This window comes from Physella acuta, unplaced genomic scaffold (genome assembly GCF_028476545.2).
Source record: "Physella acuta isolate Inbredline_101_S28 unplaced genomic scaffold, ASM2847654v3 ptg001950l, whole genome shotgun sequence".
NCBI lineage: Eukaryota > Metazoa > Mollusca > Gastropoda > Physidae > Physella > Physella acuta.
This window is the reverse complement of record NW_026733455.1, coordinates 101604-120403: the sequence shown is the minus strand read 5'-3', so window position 1 is coordinate 120403 and position 18800 is coordinate 101604. Positions and strand designations below refer to the sequence as shown.

General features: G+C 39.4%; 1 protein-coding gene across 1 annotated transcript in view; it reads right to left on the bottom strand.

Moving 5' to 3' along the window:
* The window catches only part of LOC131931355 (focal adhesion kinase 1), a 59097-nt gene that overhangs the window by 18986 nt on the left and 21311 nt on the right, over positions 1–18800 (bottom strand). The window contains exons 2-9 of the mRNA XM_059288141.1: positions 13895–14100; positions 12914–13089; positions 12293–12380; positions 12092–12171; positions 10847–10964; positions 10270–10410; positions 10012–10089; positions 8663–8876 (exon numbers count right to left, since the gene is read on the bottom strand). Of these exons, the coding sequence (XP_059144124.1) occupies positions 8663–8876; positions 10012–10089; positions 10270–10410; positions 10847–10964; positions 12092–12171; positions 12293–12380; positions 12914–13089; positions 13895–13987 (988 nt within the window). The 5' untranslated portion in view covers positions 13988–14100. The remainder of the gene's footprint in view (positions 1–8662; positions 8877–10011; positions 10090–10269; positions 10411–10846; positions 10965–12091; positions 12172–12292; positions 12381–12913; positions 13090–13894; positions 14101–18800) is intronic.

Genomic DNA, 18800 nt, shown 5'->3' with positions numbered 1-18800 from the left:
GGAGGGGATAGGGGTAGAAGATAGCACGGTAGATAATACTACAAGAAATAATGTGTATCATCTTCTTTGACTTAATGCGAGTTATCACCCCTGGCTTGTTGATTGTCTTTGTTCGTGCTAGAGGCACTGCCACAATAAATAAATACATCAAACGATCATTCACTATCCAAGTACTTGAATGCAACATACTAATACTTGGAGCTGTGGGTAACTGAATTCTATTTCATGACATGTTATCATTTAGTGAAGTTGTTTTAGATCGAGAGAGATGGGTGGAAGAAGAACCCAATGGTCCATAGGGGGCGATGAAGGAGAACTGTACCAATAGGGGTAGACTGACTGTCCAAGAGGCCCAGGGAATTTTAAAAGGGTCCCCCACCCCAGATTAAAATTTTCATTTTGGTTTTCATCCCCCATTATAGCACGATGATCATCATCAGCTTGATGGAAATTCACGCGACAAATTATTTAAAATAAATAAATAAAATCACTGATAGGCAGGGAAGGGGGGGGGGGAGGAAGAAAGAAGGGATGGCTGAAAGAAACAGTGGCTCCCTGTATAACACAAGTTTAATAATACTGCTAGTTTGTAAAAGTCTTGAGCGACCACTAAGTTTGGTGTATAATAATATATGGCTTAAAAAATCATTGTGAAGTTCTGAAAGACCGTTTAATTTAATTTTCTAAAAAAATATAACCTTCCCCCCATCCATTTCAAACAAGAAACTGCAGAGGTACAAAGAGGAGAGAACTTTCAATGTGAGCTAGCCACATGACAGATTTCCATCCTATTCGGCGTGATAAGCAACCGAAAAACTTAATCATTTCATTCAACGCGCTCAAAAACACACAAATATTAAATGAAAAAGGAAGCGCACGAACCAATTATATTTTTTTCTCGTCCAAGAAAACCCACTTAAACTTGTAGCATGAACCCCTCAACTGATGCATCGCTTAGATGAAATCTGCCTTTTTTTCTCTCTATAAATCCATTACGCGGCTCTAACATGATAAACATCTCTACAATGCGCCCTAAATGACTGGTTTTGACAGCGTCATATGAGTAACATTTTTTCTCTTTCTTCTCGCCCAGAATTGAATTCTTCATTTGTACTACGCAGGCTCCAAATGTCTATTTCATAGCTGCCTACGTGCAGATTTACGGTATCACGTGGCGGTTATAAATATATCCAAACAGTCACGTGACCAATCGAACGTCCCCTCATTGGCCGTTTCTGGGGCTCATTTGCTCCGGCACTAACGACAGTCCCGCTTTCAACAGAGATCCTTTCCCTGAGATAAGGGGGGTTTAGACCACTTCACCAAACCAACCATCAAGACGGGGGAATCACCATAAACCAACCCTCCATGTTAATACATAAAACGCTCCTCTGGTATGATCCCCCTTTCCCTCTTGCTCATTAAATATTCATACTGAGCCCCGGTGTTATCATTACGTTCCGGTCAGCGAACGGCCGAGGCTTTTGTTACCCCCCCCCCCCCGGGCGTGTGACCAATTCATCAAGCCATGTTTGGGTACCCTCAGCCCGCGTCTTGCCCGCACCGTGGGGGAGGATCAGCTGTGGTGACCTTCAGGAAATAAAACTAACATTCTTCTGGTGCGCAACAGATCCGATCCCGGCGCCATCAAGTGCTTTAGTCACGGTACCGCTGGTAGCTTTTTTTTTCTCTCTGTAAATTCGTCAGGCAAATGGGAATTGAATTTAAAAAAAAAGAATTGACAACTAGAAGAGTGTGAGGAGAGAAAAAAAAGGGTGGTGGTGGTGGTGGTGATGCGTCATACAAACTGACCTTGATTAGGGCGGAGGGAGGGGGAGGAAGGGTGTTGGCCGGATGTAAAAATAATGTTGAAGGATAAACGACCAGGAGAGAAAACAGAACTTGATTGGACTGGGAGGTGGGGGCAGGCGAAGGGCATGAATAATTATTTTTTTCTGCTTTTTTTTTCTGTGTGAAAAACGAAATAATACCTCAGTGAAGGGCATCTACGTTTTTATTTTCATTGGAAATCTAACAAGATAAAGAAAGAAAAAAAAACCCAATATCTCAGACACTCTTTATGACAGCATAATTATAATAAATATAAATATCAATTGTGTACTAGCTAACTACCAGCAAGAATCTATTTCAATTAATCGATGTAATCGATACACATTGTATTGAGAAGAAAGCAGATGAAGGTGAGAAAAGGTGTGTGTGTAGGGGGGGGGAGTATTCACAGACCGAGAGTTTCCATTCTGCCATTCAAAACCAGTCGTCACTGCTACATGACAAGTGACAATACAACTGTAAATTAGCCACACACAAGAAAAAAAAAACACTTGAAAAAAAAAATGGCATTAAAAAAGGGTAGTTTTAAAAAAGCGAATTAAAAATTGAAATGAAATCAGATTGAATTAACCAGTGTGAGTCGCTGTGATGACAGGAGGGACCGTCAGTATCAAGCTGTGCGGGGGTGGGGGTGTCCCTCTCACCAAGACGACAGACGGCCCGGATTACAAGAGAAGCCGTCAGTACCACAAGCTATGCAGGGGGAGAGGAAATGGCCTTCTCACTAGAGGACAGACCCGTATTATAAGAGGGGCCGTCAGTATCAAGCTTTGCACGAGGGGGCCCTCTCTGCGCCACCAGAGGATAAACGGCCCGGATGACGAGAAGGGCTGTTAGTATCAAGCTATGCAGTAGGAGGCCCTCTCTGGAGTACAGACAACCCGGAGGGATGAAAGAAAACAATGCAATATGCACGGTCCCCAAACAAATTAAAAGTCGGTCCGGGAGACCGGCAACAACCGGCAGAGGCGCCTCGGCTAAGTACACTATGAGCTGGGAATAATGGCGGGTGCCGGCCGGAGGGGGTGGTCTGTGGAGAATCCTGGCGCATGTCAATTACATGCAGAAAGGACTGCATCGCTGTCTGTGGGGGGTGAGGGGATCGGAGTGAGCTCGGGGACGATGACCTACAAGTGGGGGGAAGGGGCGGGGATAAAAAGAGAAGACATTGAGGAACAAAGAAATGTTAGAAATTGAGGAGGAAGGGAAAGGGCTTGAGGGAAAAATCTAATCAAGAAATGGACCGTTCTTAACGATTTTTACATTATACAGTTGTCTTTTAAGACTAGTGTCAAATACTAATGTCAAAGAATTAGATCTCTGAAGCAATGAGTAGGCTCAACATAGAATTAGATCTCTCAACCAACAACACATTACAAATGTTCTCACTTCATAGAAATTATTTTCGTAAGGGTGGGGGTGGGGGGGGGGGGGGTGGAAAGGGGGGACTCGAGTACAGGCCATACCATAAAAATAAATTATTTACGTAAAACTCACAATTTTTCATTACCAGCGGTGTTTTTCCTAGCGATTTCTAAAGGTTTTATTTAACTGGGAAAAAAACAACTTCAAAAGACAAATCAATCAATATGAAAGAAAAGAAATCCCAGACCGATTTAACAAAAGCTGACAGATCAGATCGAGGCGGTTTGAAGCAGGTCGCGTATGGCCCAGTCAGGAGCTCCACCAACCATACAGCTCCACCAACCATACAGCTCCACCAACCATATAACTCCACCAACCATACAGCTCCTCTGTGCCGTACATCAAACCTGACTTTGGTCAATACCCTGCTACTCCATCATCCGGTAAATATTCAAACTGACCGCCAGGAGCTGTGGTCAGTCTCCAAATATCTGTGATTACCTCCAGTGGACGGGCAGCGGGTCAGTTAATGGTCAGTTAGAAAGTGCCAAGAATTGTTTATCGCGCCCGACGTACACAGAGAAACCCTATCCCCTATGCAAATTAAGACGTATAAAAACAAGGCCTGAGACAGGGAGATATAAATAAAGCAATTTCGGCCATTTCTCGGGGGAGCTCATAAAACGGACCTTCAACTCCCCGAGAAGACCACTCACGCTTTGCTCGTTATGGGGTGCCATGTTTTTCTTGGTCAAGTGAAGCCTATCAGGAAACATGGAGCCCATTCTAATGTATTTACCTAAAGAACTTTCCTTCACCCCTACGGCTGCACGTATTTTTTTACAAGGCAAGTCATTGGGTTACTCACGTTGAAACTTGTATAATCCGTTATTAAAAAACTAGACGACTCATTTAAATCTAATAAAGGCAAAAATATTTTGGAGCTTTCTTTGAGGTATATTCTATACGAATGTCCGAAAATGGCACAATAATAGAAGGTTCTAAAAAAGGGATATAGACTACTGGTAGTTAACTAAACACAAATATGACTAATATCAATGCTAACCCTATCCCTAACTCAAACCCCAACCCAAGTCCTACCATGGCTGTAAACCTAATTTCTAACCATAAAACAAAACTTGAGATTACAATACTACAAACAGCTTAACCCAACAATTTTCGTCTATAGTCAGACATCAGTAATAAAAATGAACAGCCCCTTAGGTTCTATGGTGTTGATGTAATTTGACCTACTCTCAACAAACCAATTAGCAGTTTAATTTTAGTAACCCAGAGGGGGTATAACCTCCATCCCTTTGTTGGCCTAAAGTGAAGGCCCATCCCCATGTTACCCCATACAACACAACGTTATCTACGGCAATGCCAGCTCCATCAACGTCTCCAGGATGAAAGGATCAGCGCAGCAAAAGTAAACATACATTGTTTGACAGACATCAGCATCAACACGGCAGTGATCAATACATTAAGGTCTCCATTAGCTGCTGCTGGCCCAGGTAGGGGGCAATCGATATCTCAGGTGGGTGGCTCGCACTGTAGAGGGACACGGCTAAAGGGGTCAGTCAGACCCGGGACGTATCATGAACACAGAGCTACAACTGTCAGGTGGGTGTCTCGCACTGTAGAGGGACACTAACGGGGGCATTTGACAGACCCGGGACGTATCATGAACACAGAGCTACAACTGTCAGGTGGGTGTCTCGCACTGTAGAGGGACACGGCTAACGGGGGCATTTGACAGACCCGGGGGGTATCATGAACACAGAACTACAACTGTCAGGTGGGTGTCTCGCACTGTAGAGGGACACGGCTAAAGGGGTCAGTCAGACCCGGGGGGTATCATTAACACAGAACTACAACTGTCAGGTGGGTGTCTCGCACTGTAGAGGGACACGGCTAAAGGGGTCAGTCAGACCCGGGGGGTATCATTAACACAGAACTACAACTGTCAGGTGGGTGTCTCGCACTGTAGAGGGACACGGCTAACGGGGGCATTTGACAGACCCGGGGGGTATCATGAACACAGAACTACAACTGTCAGGTGGGTGTCTCGTACTGTAGAGGGACACGGCTAAAGGGGTCATTTGACAGACCCGGGGGGGGGGGGGGGGTATCATGAACACAGAGCTACAACTGTCAGAACTACCACTGACATAACTACAACTAACTGAACTACCATGGACAGAATTACCACTGACAGGAAACCACTATCACAAAAATAAAACTCATCACGAATTCCACTAATGAACATTACACTACATAATAGTACATTACAGTATGTACAGTATTACACTTAATCTTTCCGCGAAATACCCATCACAGGAATGAGCAGGAAAAAAATAAGTTTTATCATTATACATTTTTTCCCCCAACTGATGTGGCTAAATAAGAAGTAAAAAACTTAACATATTTCCAATGACTTTATTTACATGCCAGTAAGTCCAGCAAATATAACCTGAAGGTCCAGGGGTCGGACACGGTCAAGGCCAAGACTAGCACAAGGCTTCGGGTTTCCTCCATGGCCAAATGACCATCGTGCTGTCCAGTAATTAAGTGCTAATACGAACCGGAAGTCTGGAGATGTTAGGTGGAGAGGCCCCTCCCACCCAACAGACGGTACCGCAAAGAAGAGATGAATCATTAGCGCACGTGCTGGAATCGATATCAACCCCCCCCTACCCCACGATCAATGTTAGCCCCGGGGGTTGTGTGTGTGTGTGGGGGGGGGGGGGTATGTGAAAGGGAACGATTTCAGCCGGTTTTATTCTAGCTCTCAAATTTTAAAATTTCATCAAGTTTCAACAGCAGTTCAATGGTGACGTATTCTCAATGCCCCCCCCCCCCCCCCACCACTACTGGTAGCTTGCCCCACCCGAAGGGTCTCCCCCCTCCCCTACCCCATGGTAGCAGCCAGTACACAACACTCCAACAGCTGTGGGTAGCTGCAACAATGTGTGTCAAGCTTGATAAAGAAGAGCCGATTTTAAAGATGAGAAAAAAAAAACAGTAACAAAAATCTAAATGTGGAGAGAAGATGGGGAAACCCCGAACAAAGCCCTCCACTGTTTCACTGAGGAAACCCTTAGCTATTGCCCAATGGTGCTTTACCTTGTGAATACCCATTGTTCGCACATCTGCCTTTCTCCGTCTGTTGCACTTTGCTACATCTGTTTGATGCGGAAGTTACATTTTTTATACGGACTGTTTTTTTTTACCAGGCAGCCACGGATAGCATTAGTAAATTATTTCAGATCAAGTATTTTAATTAAGTAAAGATTTGAGTAAATGTAGTTTAGAGAAGACAAGATTCATTACAGTTTGTTAATGACCTTTTCAGTTAGCTGAAACAAATGCGCGTTTGTGCATGTATGTACTCACTATATGGTTCTTATATAAATGCTAGTTGCGTCACTATATGGTTCTTATACAACATCAAGTCGCGGCATGATACTATTTTTCCTAGCTGTTTCTTTTTCTGCCTCTATCGCTGCTAGGGATAGTGTTAGTACACTTTTAACAACTGGACTGGTTACTGATTTAAGTTGTTTAAACATAGTTTTTTTTTTTTGCTTTAAACAACTGTAGTGTTTACCTAAAGTTAAACACTTAACACAAAATTAAATTTAGTCCACGATAAGTGATACATTACATAACATTGATCTACAGAATGACGATAATGATAATTTAACGCGTACAAACCTCAGTGGCCCGCACCCCATCAGGAGCGAGATTAAGGAACACAGCCAGGCAAAAATAATTTTTTGAATTATTTCCCTTTTCATGTATATTGTTTTGCCTTCTACAACCCTGTATTTTTATATTTCTCGTTTTTAAAAGTGTAGCACAATAACAGAAAACCAGTCAGTAAAAGGAGGTTTGAGGTAGGTCATTTTAATTATTAATTAAAATCACTGTACTAAACAATTCAAATACAGAGGAATGGATGGGGTCTGTCATACTGTCTGTCCGTCCGTCCGTCCATATCCATCCATCCACATCCATCTATCTATATACCTATCCATCCACCTACCAACCTACTCTAACTACTTAAGTACACCCTGACAACTGAAGTCCACCCTGACCACTACCCAAGTACACCCTGACCACTTTACACACCCTGACCACTTTACACACCCTGACCACTACACAAGGACACCCTGACCACTACACAAGGACACCCTGACCACTAAAGTACACCCTGACCACTTTACACACCCTGACCACTACACAAGGACACCCTGACCACTACACAAGGACACCCTGACCACTAAAGTACACCCTGACCACTTTACACACCCTGACCACTACACAAGGACACCCTGACCACTACACAAGGACACCCTGACCACTAAAGTACACCCTGACCACTTTACAAACCCTGACCACTACACAAGGACACCCTGACCACTACACAAGGACACCCTGACCACTTTACACACCCTGACCACTTTACAAACCCTGACCACTACACAAGGACACCCTGACCACTACACAAGTACACCCTGACCACTTAAGTACACCCTGACCACTTTACACACCCTGACCACTAAAGGACACCCTGACCACTAAAGTACACCCTGACCACTACACAAGGACACCCTGACCACTGAAGTACACCCTGACCACTCAAGTACACCCTGACCACTTTACACACCCTGACCACTACACAAGGACACCCTGACCACTTAAGTACACCCTGACCACTAAAGTACACCCTGACCACATAAGTACACCCTGACCACTCAAGTACACCCTGACCACTAAAGTACACCCTGACCACTTTACACACCCTGACCACTTAAGTACACCCTGACCACTAAAGTACACCCTGACCACTACACAAGGACACCCTGACCACTCAAGTACACCCTGACCACTCAAGTACACCCTGACCACTTTACACACCCTGACCACTACACAAGGACACCCTGACCACTAAAGTACACCCTGACCACATAAGTACACCCTGACCACTCAAGTACACCCTGACCACTAAAGTACACCCTGACCACATAAGTACACCCTGACCACTCAAGTACACCCTGACCACTCAAGTACACCCTGACCACTTTACACACCCTGACCACTTTACACACCCTGACCACTTTACACACCCTGACCACTACACAAGGACACCCTGACCACTAAAGTACACCCTGACCACTTTACACACCCTGACCACTTTACACACCCTGACCACTACACAAGGACACCCTGACCACTACACAAGGACACCCTGACCACTAAAGTACACCCTGACCACTTTACACACCCTGACCACTTTACAAACCCTGACCACTACACAAGTACACCCTGACCACTTAAGTACACCCTGACCACCAAAGGACACCCTGACCACTAAAGGACACCCTGACCACTAAAGGACACTATTCTGACAACTGAAATGACACTGTGTGACTGTACTCACCTCGTTTAGTCCAGAGCGTCCTCTGCATGTCATGCACCAGCCTACAATATCCATCTATCAGGTCAGCCATATCCTCCGCCTCATCTAACGTCTTGCATGTGATGGTCAAAGGCTCGGAGGCTCCAACAATTTTTAACTGGACCACACCTTTGCCGTCATCCCCAGTCATGGTCTGAATGGACTGAACTTGGCTGAACTCTGCCATGTGGGTCGGCTGTGGAACAAAAATTGATTTATCTTTAGCCTCAATACTTAATAGATATACAATATTTTTGTAAATTTAATTGAATTGAAATGATTGAGGGATAAAGAATTTTTCAACTTTAGACTGTTTGGAATAGTTGTGGCACATACAATTTATACAATGTTGGTCTATTTAAGAGTTTCTGTAAACTCAGCATATGAAAGGATAGAACGGTCAGCACTATGCTCAGCCTCCTTTACTTTTCTTTACTCGAGTCAGGTACTCATAAGAGCTGGGTTGACCAAGGGACATTCTACAAACTTAAACACAGATTCAGACTCGAGACTTTTGGGTTAGCAGTTGTATGCTCTACAATTCAATGACTCTGCTGAAAACGGGTGATCTAAACTTCACTTGTCCCATGGACCATCAGGTTTGAAAGGGTAATTTTACTTGATGCTATTTGGGACAGTCGAGGGTTATAGAATGTATTCAAATGTAGCCAGGCCAGTTTGGTGTAATTGAGGACAATGAATTAAACATATTCAGTTCACTGGTCTCTTAGGGCACTCAATTATACAGTAGACATTGATTAATTTGACCACAACACAATTTGATCATTTGGTCCTAATTGCTGGCTGTCCTGATAACACAAACATGCCCTATGCTATTTTAAGATCAGACATTTATTGTATAGAATTTACATCCACTCTTCACACTTTTTGTGGTTTCTTTTATTCTTTCTCTCATTTGTTGGGTCTTATTAAACAGAATTTTGGCCCAAATAAGAAAATAATATGATGCTTATGCACTAGGAATTGATTCAGTTTATTTCAGGAATTGGTCTTAATAAGCAGCTGGTTTAATCAATCGTGTAACTAAGTATAAATAATTTCTTGCAAACAAGCCTTAAAATCTGTCTGAATGACATTTAATCTAGCTGTCAATTACACTTAGCAGTGAAATTTTGGTCTATGGAGTAAAAACAAAACAACAAGCACACACTTCATATCATGACAAAAACTACATACTAATCTGATGTAGAACTAAATTCAAAACAAGCCAAGCTTCAAATATTACAATAAAAAAAAAAACAACTTAGATGTCAACAGAAAGACAGAACAAACTAAACAGTTCATTCATTCATGCTCAAAATGTCTCTTACCGTAGAGGCTTTTTCTGTTAAATAACTAATCCCTACATCAGGACCTATCACAATTTCTACAGAAATACTCCAGCTCGACTGTAAACACAACGAAAAATAAATTAAAAAATTAAAAAACCTATGTACAACTAATTGAGTAAAATAAAAATATACAAACAAAGCAGTACAACATATAGAAAGTAATTATGTTTACATATGATTAAAAAAAATATTTGAAATTTAGATCTGAATTCAAGAAAATATGTTTGGCTCACTCACCCCCAAGGCACATCGGAACTTTTCATGGTTAAAACTGTACACAGTGAATAATGTGTCGAAAAATTTAAAAACACACTCCGACTCAGTCAGTTGAGCATAGAGGCGGAACTGCTGCTGAATAACTTTTCGAAGGGCTTTGGACTGTAAAATAAAAATTAAAAAAAAATACTAAATTTAAAAAAGAAGAGTAAACATATAACTTAGACAAGATACCACTTCTAGTTTTATTAGCCACCTTGAAATTTTTTTATCAGCCCCACTTGCATGTTTTTGGATTAGCCCCTTGTACATTTATTTCCTTTTAACTCCCTTATGAAGTATCCTGATTAACTCTTTAAGAGGGTATACAGATTAACTCCCTTAAAATCTCCCAATGTTATCTGATGGGTAGATGAAACATGAGCTGTTGCATGAGAGTCTCAATGTGTATAAGCAGCTATAAAACCCAAGAAACAGAAGTCATATAAAGTTTTATTGAAGTTAAACAGAAAAGGAACCCATAAACCATGTCACGACACCCATTGAACACAAGCCATAGACAGGTAGCAAACAAAAGCTGTAGATGAAAACCAGTTACCTTCGTGCTGTCTATCACAGATTTGGGCAAGAAGCGTTTTAAACCAACTTCTTTTTCAAGGTAGTCAAAATTCGACTTCTTGTCTAAGGCAACTTGAGGCATGTCTTTAAAAAAACGTCTGGTAGAGCAAACAAGTGGAAAAAACAAATTACAATAAAACAAATACAAACTGTAACTTTCACCATCAACAGCTAATAATAATGATAATTAAAAAAAGTAAATTAAAGAATCCTCTTTAGACCTAGTAATCCATTGGGCAGATGAATTGAGTTCATGTTTCTTGAAGGGTAGCCTATATGAAGGGAAGGTATGGTCAGCACTTTGCCCAGCCGCCTTTACTTTCCCTAACTGAGTTAGGTACCCATCAGAGCTTGATGGACTCAGGGACGTTCTACTGACTTGGACCTGGATTCCAACTTTCTGGTTAGCAGCCTAGCTCTTTACAGTTTAGGCCATGCCGTCCCATAACAGGTAATAATATTTGTACCGAATTAGCATAGCCGGTAATACTTAAGTAATCAACATTAAGATTGCTATTGTCAATCAGCTTTAAGCAAATACAGCCACATCTCCAAGTCTCTAGTATTCGATCTCTTGTAATCATGTGTTTATAAATACAATTTCTTTGTATAAATATGTCTTAGTTAAGTTAGAATGCACAACTGCTAACCCAAAGGTCTCATTGAACATCTGAGTCCACCTAGCCCTGTTGAGTACCATGATTCACACTAGGAATAGTTAAGGTGGCTGGGCATAGAAATAGCCACACTATCTCTTCTTATGCCGAGGTCACAGAAATAGGTGAACTCTACCGCTACTCCATCTAGCCTATGATACACTGAACACACAGATACGGCTTTATGGTGGATCCAGTGCGCAGCGCAACATATAAGATGAACAACCACAAACAGGTTACAAAACAAGACTAAGTGAAAGTAAAGTAGCTTAGTGTTGTAATAAAAAACTGAATTACTTTAAGAATAGATAACACTAAAGTAATATTAAAAATCTGGATGGCACAGTATTCAAAACTCATATTTCTGTTATTGGTTATAGAATGTAATCAAAACTATTTATTGTTATTCAAAAGTAGTCAAGCTTAAAAAACAGGTAGAGATACACAAAAATTGGATGAAACTAGAGAATTATTTGCTCCAGCCAATCTTTCAAATAAAATGTAAATACCAAAAAAAAAAATTTCAGCCTGTGCTTTCTGTGGGATAAAACAAGACAAGGTAGAGTTACCTCATTTCAATACATCCCAGTCTGATGGCAATCTCTGGCTCCACCAGATCTGCTATCTCCTTCAGGTAATCTGACCTCACCTGCAGGAAATAATTGTCAGCTCTATTTATTTACCTTGTATAACAACTACAAAATAAATCTTATCAAGTAAAAATTCTCAGAAGGTAGAAAATAAAACAGGAAAAGGAAAACAATATTCACCTGATCATAAAGGTAATAAAATGTAACTTTATCTCGTTGATGAAGCTCTTGAAAACTTTTAGGCAGGTATCGCACCCTCAATTCATATCTAAAAGATTTTAGAAATCCAGGGAAAAATTAGGTTTATTTTTTTAAACTGAACAAAGCATAATTTAATAAGACAATTGTTTTAAAAATGGAAAACAAACATTAGCCAAGGATAAGGTTAGCAACATGAAACTATACCTTATAAATGTTGTACACTTTTTTGTGATCACACAATAATGCAACACTGCATTCAAATCTTATTTCTCATGGTTTAAAAATTACACACAGAATTTTTCAGAAACAATAAGATTACATAAATTCTAAATACTAATTTTCTCACTTTACAAGCACAATTATTAGCCTTTTCATTGGTACAATCCTTATGCAAAAAAAAAAAATTTTTTACCCTCAAATAAATTTTTTATACCTGACATAATCTGGTATGCTTTTAACTCTATAATTCTCTGGACTTCAATAAATAAATTTTTTTTTACCTTTAATAAACATTTGCTCCTTCTTCTCTTACATACTTTTTAAACATACCGCTAATATATTACCAAGCTCCCCTCTCTCATACCATTTTTTCATTTTTACCTGAGATCATCTGGCATGCTCTTAGCTTCATACTTCTGCCTGACCTGGTACATGCTCAGGTCGTTGTGGAGCCAGAACCCCTGGCGCTGGGATATGACCACCAGCTTCAAGGCAAAACATCGTGCGAAGAAGCGATCCCCGGCGGCCAGACGGCCCACAACCAGCCGAATGATGTCCTGGTGATGGTGAGAAGGATGAACCACTTTAAAAACTAACCACAAATATGGTTCATGGTTTAAAACATAAGTTTTAATTAGTGCACTATTCCTTCAAACACAGGTCAACTTTGTTTTGCCACTGTGTGTGAGGTCTATATAGGGAGCTTTTTAATTATGCTGAGAATAATAATTAAGGCAACCTTTCATTAACTGCAAATCTTTTCCAAAAAAATAATGTACTGGCAAACAGCTAGTAATGCACTATCTCTATGGTGCGGAAGATAAGGAAAAGTCCTGTTCATGTAACCGAGGCATATGTGTTATACATTACTTTGTGTTACTCATTAGAGGGGGTGGGGTGGTGGGTGTTCTCATGCATACATTACATTTAGGCTGGATTTTAATAAACTATTGCTTTTGCCCATTTAGTCTCATGTTATAATTAAAAAATTGAATTTAACTGAAATAAGATATTGAAATCATAATTGTTTGATTGAATAAAAAGATCAATAATAACTCAATGAAAATTTAATGAAAACAGCATTTTCCAGAATAGTAATCATATGGTGAGAGATAAATGGTGCTTCCCTCTTGTGGTCAATAGGATAAGTGGGTGGAAGCAACATGTCCTCTACGAAGCAAAAGCTTATATCTAACAAGTATTTTTGTGCGTTTACAGTGCTCTGTACTGAATTATACAAGGTTATCTGTATTTTACAAAATGACTGCACCGCAGTTATACAACTACTGCAACAGCGCAACTTAGATGGAACATTGTGTAGAAGGACATAATTGAAAGATTAGGTGTTAATCAGTGACTTACCTTAACATCAGTGGCGTCCCCATACTTGACCATGTTAAAGCCCCCATTGGGAAGGTGCACCTTTAAAATAGATCTGTCAATAGGCTGCTGCATCTTTGAGACTGCCTCATCTACACTTGGCACTAGGTGGAGTGTCAGCGAGTCACTCTAAGTTTGGTTACACTGTCCTGCTGGAGTGTGCTGGACCACCTGCCCATCCTGGCATGCTGGAAAAACAAAACAGTGAAGATTTAATTAAATGAATTAAGGTACATTAAAGGGAAAAATAAAACAGTGAAGATTTAATTAAGTGAAGATTTAATTAAGTGAATTAAGGTAAATGAATTAAGGTAGATTTGAGTATTTTTTAAAATATCCAACACTATATGTATTGATTAAATAAATAAATAGAATTTTTGAAAATGAATTAAAATGTGTTTGTTTTAATAGATAAAAAAATAAATAAATAAAACAGGTATTGATTACACAGAATGCAGGCTAAAAGACAATAAAATGAGGGTTCAAAATATTCACTTGACACAGATTTTTCAGACCAAAACATTGCTAATGACAGTAGTATATTTGTAGTGTCAGGTACCCACTTGCTTCAAATTACACAAACCTTACTTTAAATAATTGGGCACAATGTAACACAAATCTCAAGATTGTGGCACATACTGTGTGAATGTGCACCCACTGAACTGCCCTATCCTGCCCACCCAGTGCATTATGCACCCCATATCCTGCCCATCCAGTGCACCCACTGAACTGCTCTATCCTGCCCACCCAGTGCATCTAGTACCAAACACTCAGGGGGGCATGAGTCAAGAGGTTGGTTCCCTCAATGGTGAACCAACACCCAAAATGTCAGGGAAAAGAATCAGGCAGTTTCAAAACATCAGCTGGCAACAAGTTCACCATAAATGTCAGCACAAACACAACAATAAAACTATTACGTCTATTTGATTGTATCAACAGGCAATGTTCTGATTTCTTGACTTATTAGTAATGAGTTACCAAAGGAATGGATAAATCAAATACTTAATTACCTGCTTTAAATGGAATTAGTTTGAAATAATAATAACACAGTAAATTTAACTTAAATGTGAAAACCAAAGCTAAGAATATTAATAACTTTATATATGGATGATGAAATACAGTTTCTCAAAGCTATTTTTATGACACTTGAAAAATAAAAATAGTCATGTAAACAAATTGTGAACTATAACATTGTTGCTATGTTTTTTTTAGAAACTGGATGCAACTTACTGGGAAAACCAAAATATTAAGAAGTAAGCTGCGTAAAAAAACAGGAAATGAAAAATAAAATATGTCTTCTATTGAGGTAAAACATGTCAACAATACTGCTAAAGCTGGGTGAAGTTTAGAAAAAAATTATGTACACTTAGAAACTCAGATGACTTTAAACTTTATACACATCAAATGAGAAGGAAGAGGTGAGATGGTATTAATGGTTGGTGAGGTGCAGTGTAAATAGTGTACAGCGTTATGCACACAGCAAATAAAAGTACTAAAAATACACTTTAAAAGACTAATAAAACAATGGTTAACTATAAAAGTACAGATTGCAAAGCTTCTCATAAGTTTTAAATCCCAAATGAAGAACAACAACTTGTTGCAAAGACTAGTGTAATAATAGATCTGCTTAAATTGATTGCTTGCACTAACATACAAGGTCAATTTACTTCTTACAAAGAAAATCCCCATTACTTCACATTTAGCATTGTAAAACAGCACACTCTTTCTTCCGTTTCGTTCTTAATTTTAGTGTTGAGAGGGATCCCCTCCATCACAATAAGGGTTATGTGTCAACTGGTTATGCGCCATTGAGGCCAGTGACTCCAATTTCAGCCTGCTTTTCTTTTTGGATTTGCTTCCATAGCCTTTGCCCAACCAAGAACAAACTACAAGGCAGGAGTTTGGTTTTGGAGTGAAGAGTGGCTGTCCCCAGCTAACGAGCCTCATCTGCCTGAGGGTTCGAACTTGAGACTTTTCGGTTTAGCAACCATGAGCTTTACCGACTCAACAACGCCAACCCCTTGCACACCCTTTAACCTGTCCATACTTTAACCTAGTAGATCAAGGAACACACCCTTCCACCTGCATGCCACTCATTACACAGTTGGTATAAGAGCAGACAAAACTATATTAAAAAACACAGAAAACACAACCAGAGTTTATACTAGATACTTCCAAGTTTGAATCAAATTTTACCACACAACCAGAGTTTATACTAGATACTTCCAAGTTTGAATCAAATTTTACCACACAACCAGAGTTTATACTAGATACTTCCAAGTTTGAATCAAATTTTACCACACAACCAGAGTTTATACTAGATACTTCCAAGTTTGAATCAAATTTTACCACACAACCAGAGTTTATACTAGATACTTCCAAGTTTGAATCAAATTTCACACCAGCACTACTGACAGCCATGCAGAAAATTGTTTATCTTCTCATCCTTGACAACTTGATACAGAAACTGATGAAGCAAGAAACAGCATTGCCAATATAATCCATTGTTCCATTAATCGAATTTTATCAACAGTCTAGCACAAGCATTCTACAGTGTCAGGGTAGAGTGGGTAGACTGACATCAACTCTATGCCAGACTAGCTCTACAACCCTAAAACTAGTTACCTGTATGAGGACAACCATGCAACCAGTTACCCCTTATACCTATGAGGACAACCCTGCAACCAGTTCCCCTATGAGGACAACCCTGTAACCAGTTCCCCTATGAGGACAACCCTGCAACCAGTTACTCCTATGAGGACAACCCTGCAACTAGTTACCCCTATGAGGACAACCCTGCAACCAGTTCCCCTATGAGGACAACCCTGCAACCAGTTCCCCTATGAGGACAACCCTGCAACCAGTTACTCCTATGAGGACAACCCTGTAACTAGTTACCCCTATGAGGACAACCCTGCAACTAGTTGTCTATGAGGACAACCCTGCAACCAGTTACCCCTATGAGGACAACCCTGCAACTAGTTGTCTATGAGGACAACCCTACAACTAGTTACCTATATGAGGACAACCCTACAACCAGTTCCCCTATGAGGACAACACTGCAACCAGTTACTCCTATGAGGACAACCCTGCATCAAGCCGGTCCTTACCAAGACAACCTTGAGTAAAGCCAACCCTGAAGGGACAAACCTGCATTAAGCCCGCCCTCAAATGCACCTAAAGACGCAGGGCTTGACATAAGGCTGACAACACACTTAGTTACAGATCTACATCTGGATCCCACAGATGTGACAGTGATATTCCACCCCAGCGCCACACACACCCGTTCCCCCACAAGACTGAGTGTGTCGAGGTGTGTACCCCGGAATGAGCTACTCCTATCACCAGCACTTGTCATGTGTCGTGTTGAATCTATAGAGATCACTGGCTGCACTGAGAGTCTCCACAACTACCCGCTGGTGGTTAAAGCTCAAACATGTCTAATGAATCCAACACACATCAACTATTTCATCAATTAAACATGTATTAAAATGGTGGACGGGGGTTCTGCACAATTAAATCTTTAACAGGGACATGTAAAGTATATATATATATATATACATATATATATATATACATATATATATATATACATATATATATATATATATATATATATATATATATATGTATATATATATATATGTATATGTATATATATATATATGTATATATATATATATATATATATATATATATATATATATATATATATATATATATATATATATATATATATATATATATATATATATATATATATATATATATATATATATATATATATATATAAATAATTACTAGCTGTATGTCATTACTTCACTATGATGTAAAATAAATTGAAAGTAGCACTCTGAAGAAATAAGAAAAAACACACAATGCATGCCGAAAAAACAAAAATTGTATCAATCTAAACAAAAAAAAAGTATATATACACACTACAACCAAAAACAATAAACGTAACACTATCTGTTTTGTAATTCTTGTAAAAAAAAATTCTTACATAATAAATTCTGGGAAATTATTTAAGACAAGTGAAATAGGGGAAATAATCACTCTCTTAATATAACTATGTATATATTTACACATTTAATTATAAATGTCAAAACAAATAAATAATTACTTTAGAATACAATAAAATTGTTTAACACTATTCGTGTTTACAAAGTGTTTTTGTCTATAATCAGAATTTAATATATCGTCATCATAAATGCTAAAGTATTACAGCATAATGAAAGGTTTTTAAAGTTAGAGTTTGTATAAAACCACGCTTTTTGATATAAAGAAAAACACTCTGAACAGTAGCTTACATTTAACTAAATAGGTCTTTAGTTCAAATCATATGTTTTTAATTATCTACTGCTTCTTTGTGTTCTTTAAAGATCATTTTTTAACATAGTGATAGGTATGGGTTAGATCACTGTAATGATCACACTACTTTTTACTGGTAATTGCAAAAACAATATTCACGGAGTTTTACGTTTAAAAATCTAAATTTCTGGCGGCATGGTACTTTGGTACATCATTACGCGTTTTTCTACATGTACTTAACAGATCAGTTTGGGATGGGTTAAGGGGCGGGGTTAAACTTCATTCACCACTGTCCGGTCACTTTAGGTCAATTATTCAACCCAGTGTTTACCTAGGTGTGACATGTAGCTCTACACAATTGTGGTGGTGAGGTGTGTCTGGGGGGGGGGGGGGGGGGGGGAGATAACCAACTGAGAGTGAACATAGCGTCAGTTTTTAGATGACTGTTCTAAACATACATATATATTACGCAAATATATTTTACACAAATATATATTACAGAAATAGATTTAAATAAGTAGCAGTGGTATTATGACAATATTTTTTTTACAGAGGGGCCATGGAGGAGGGGAGTTGT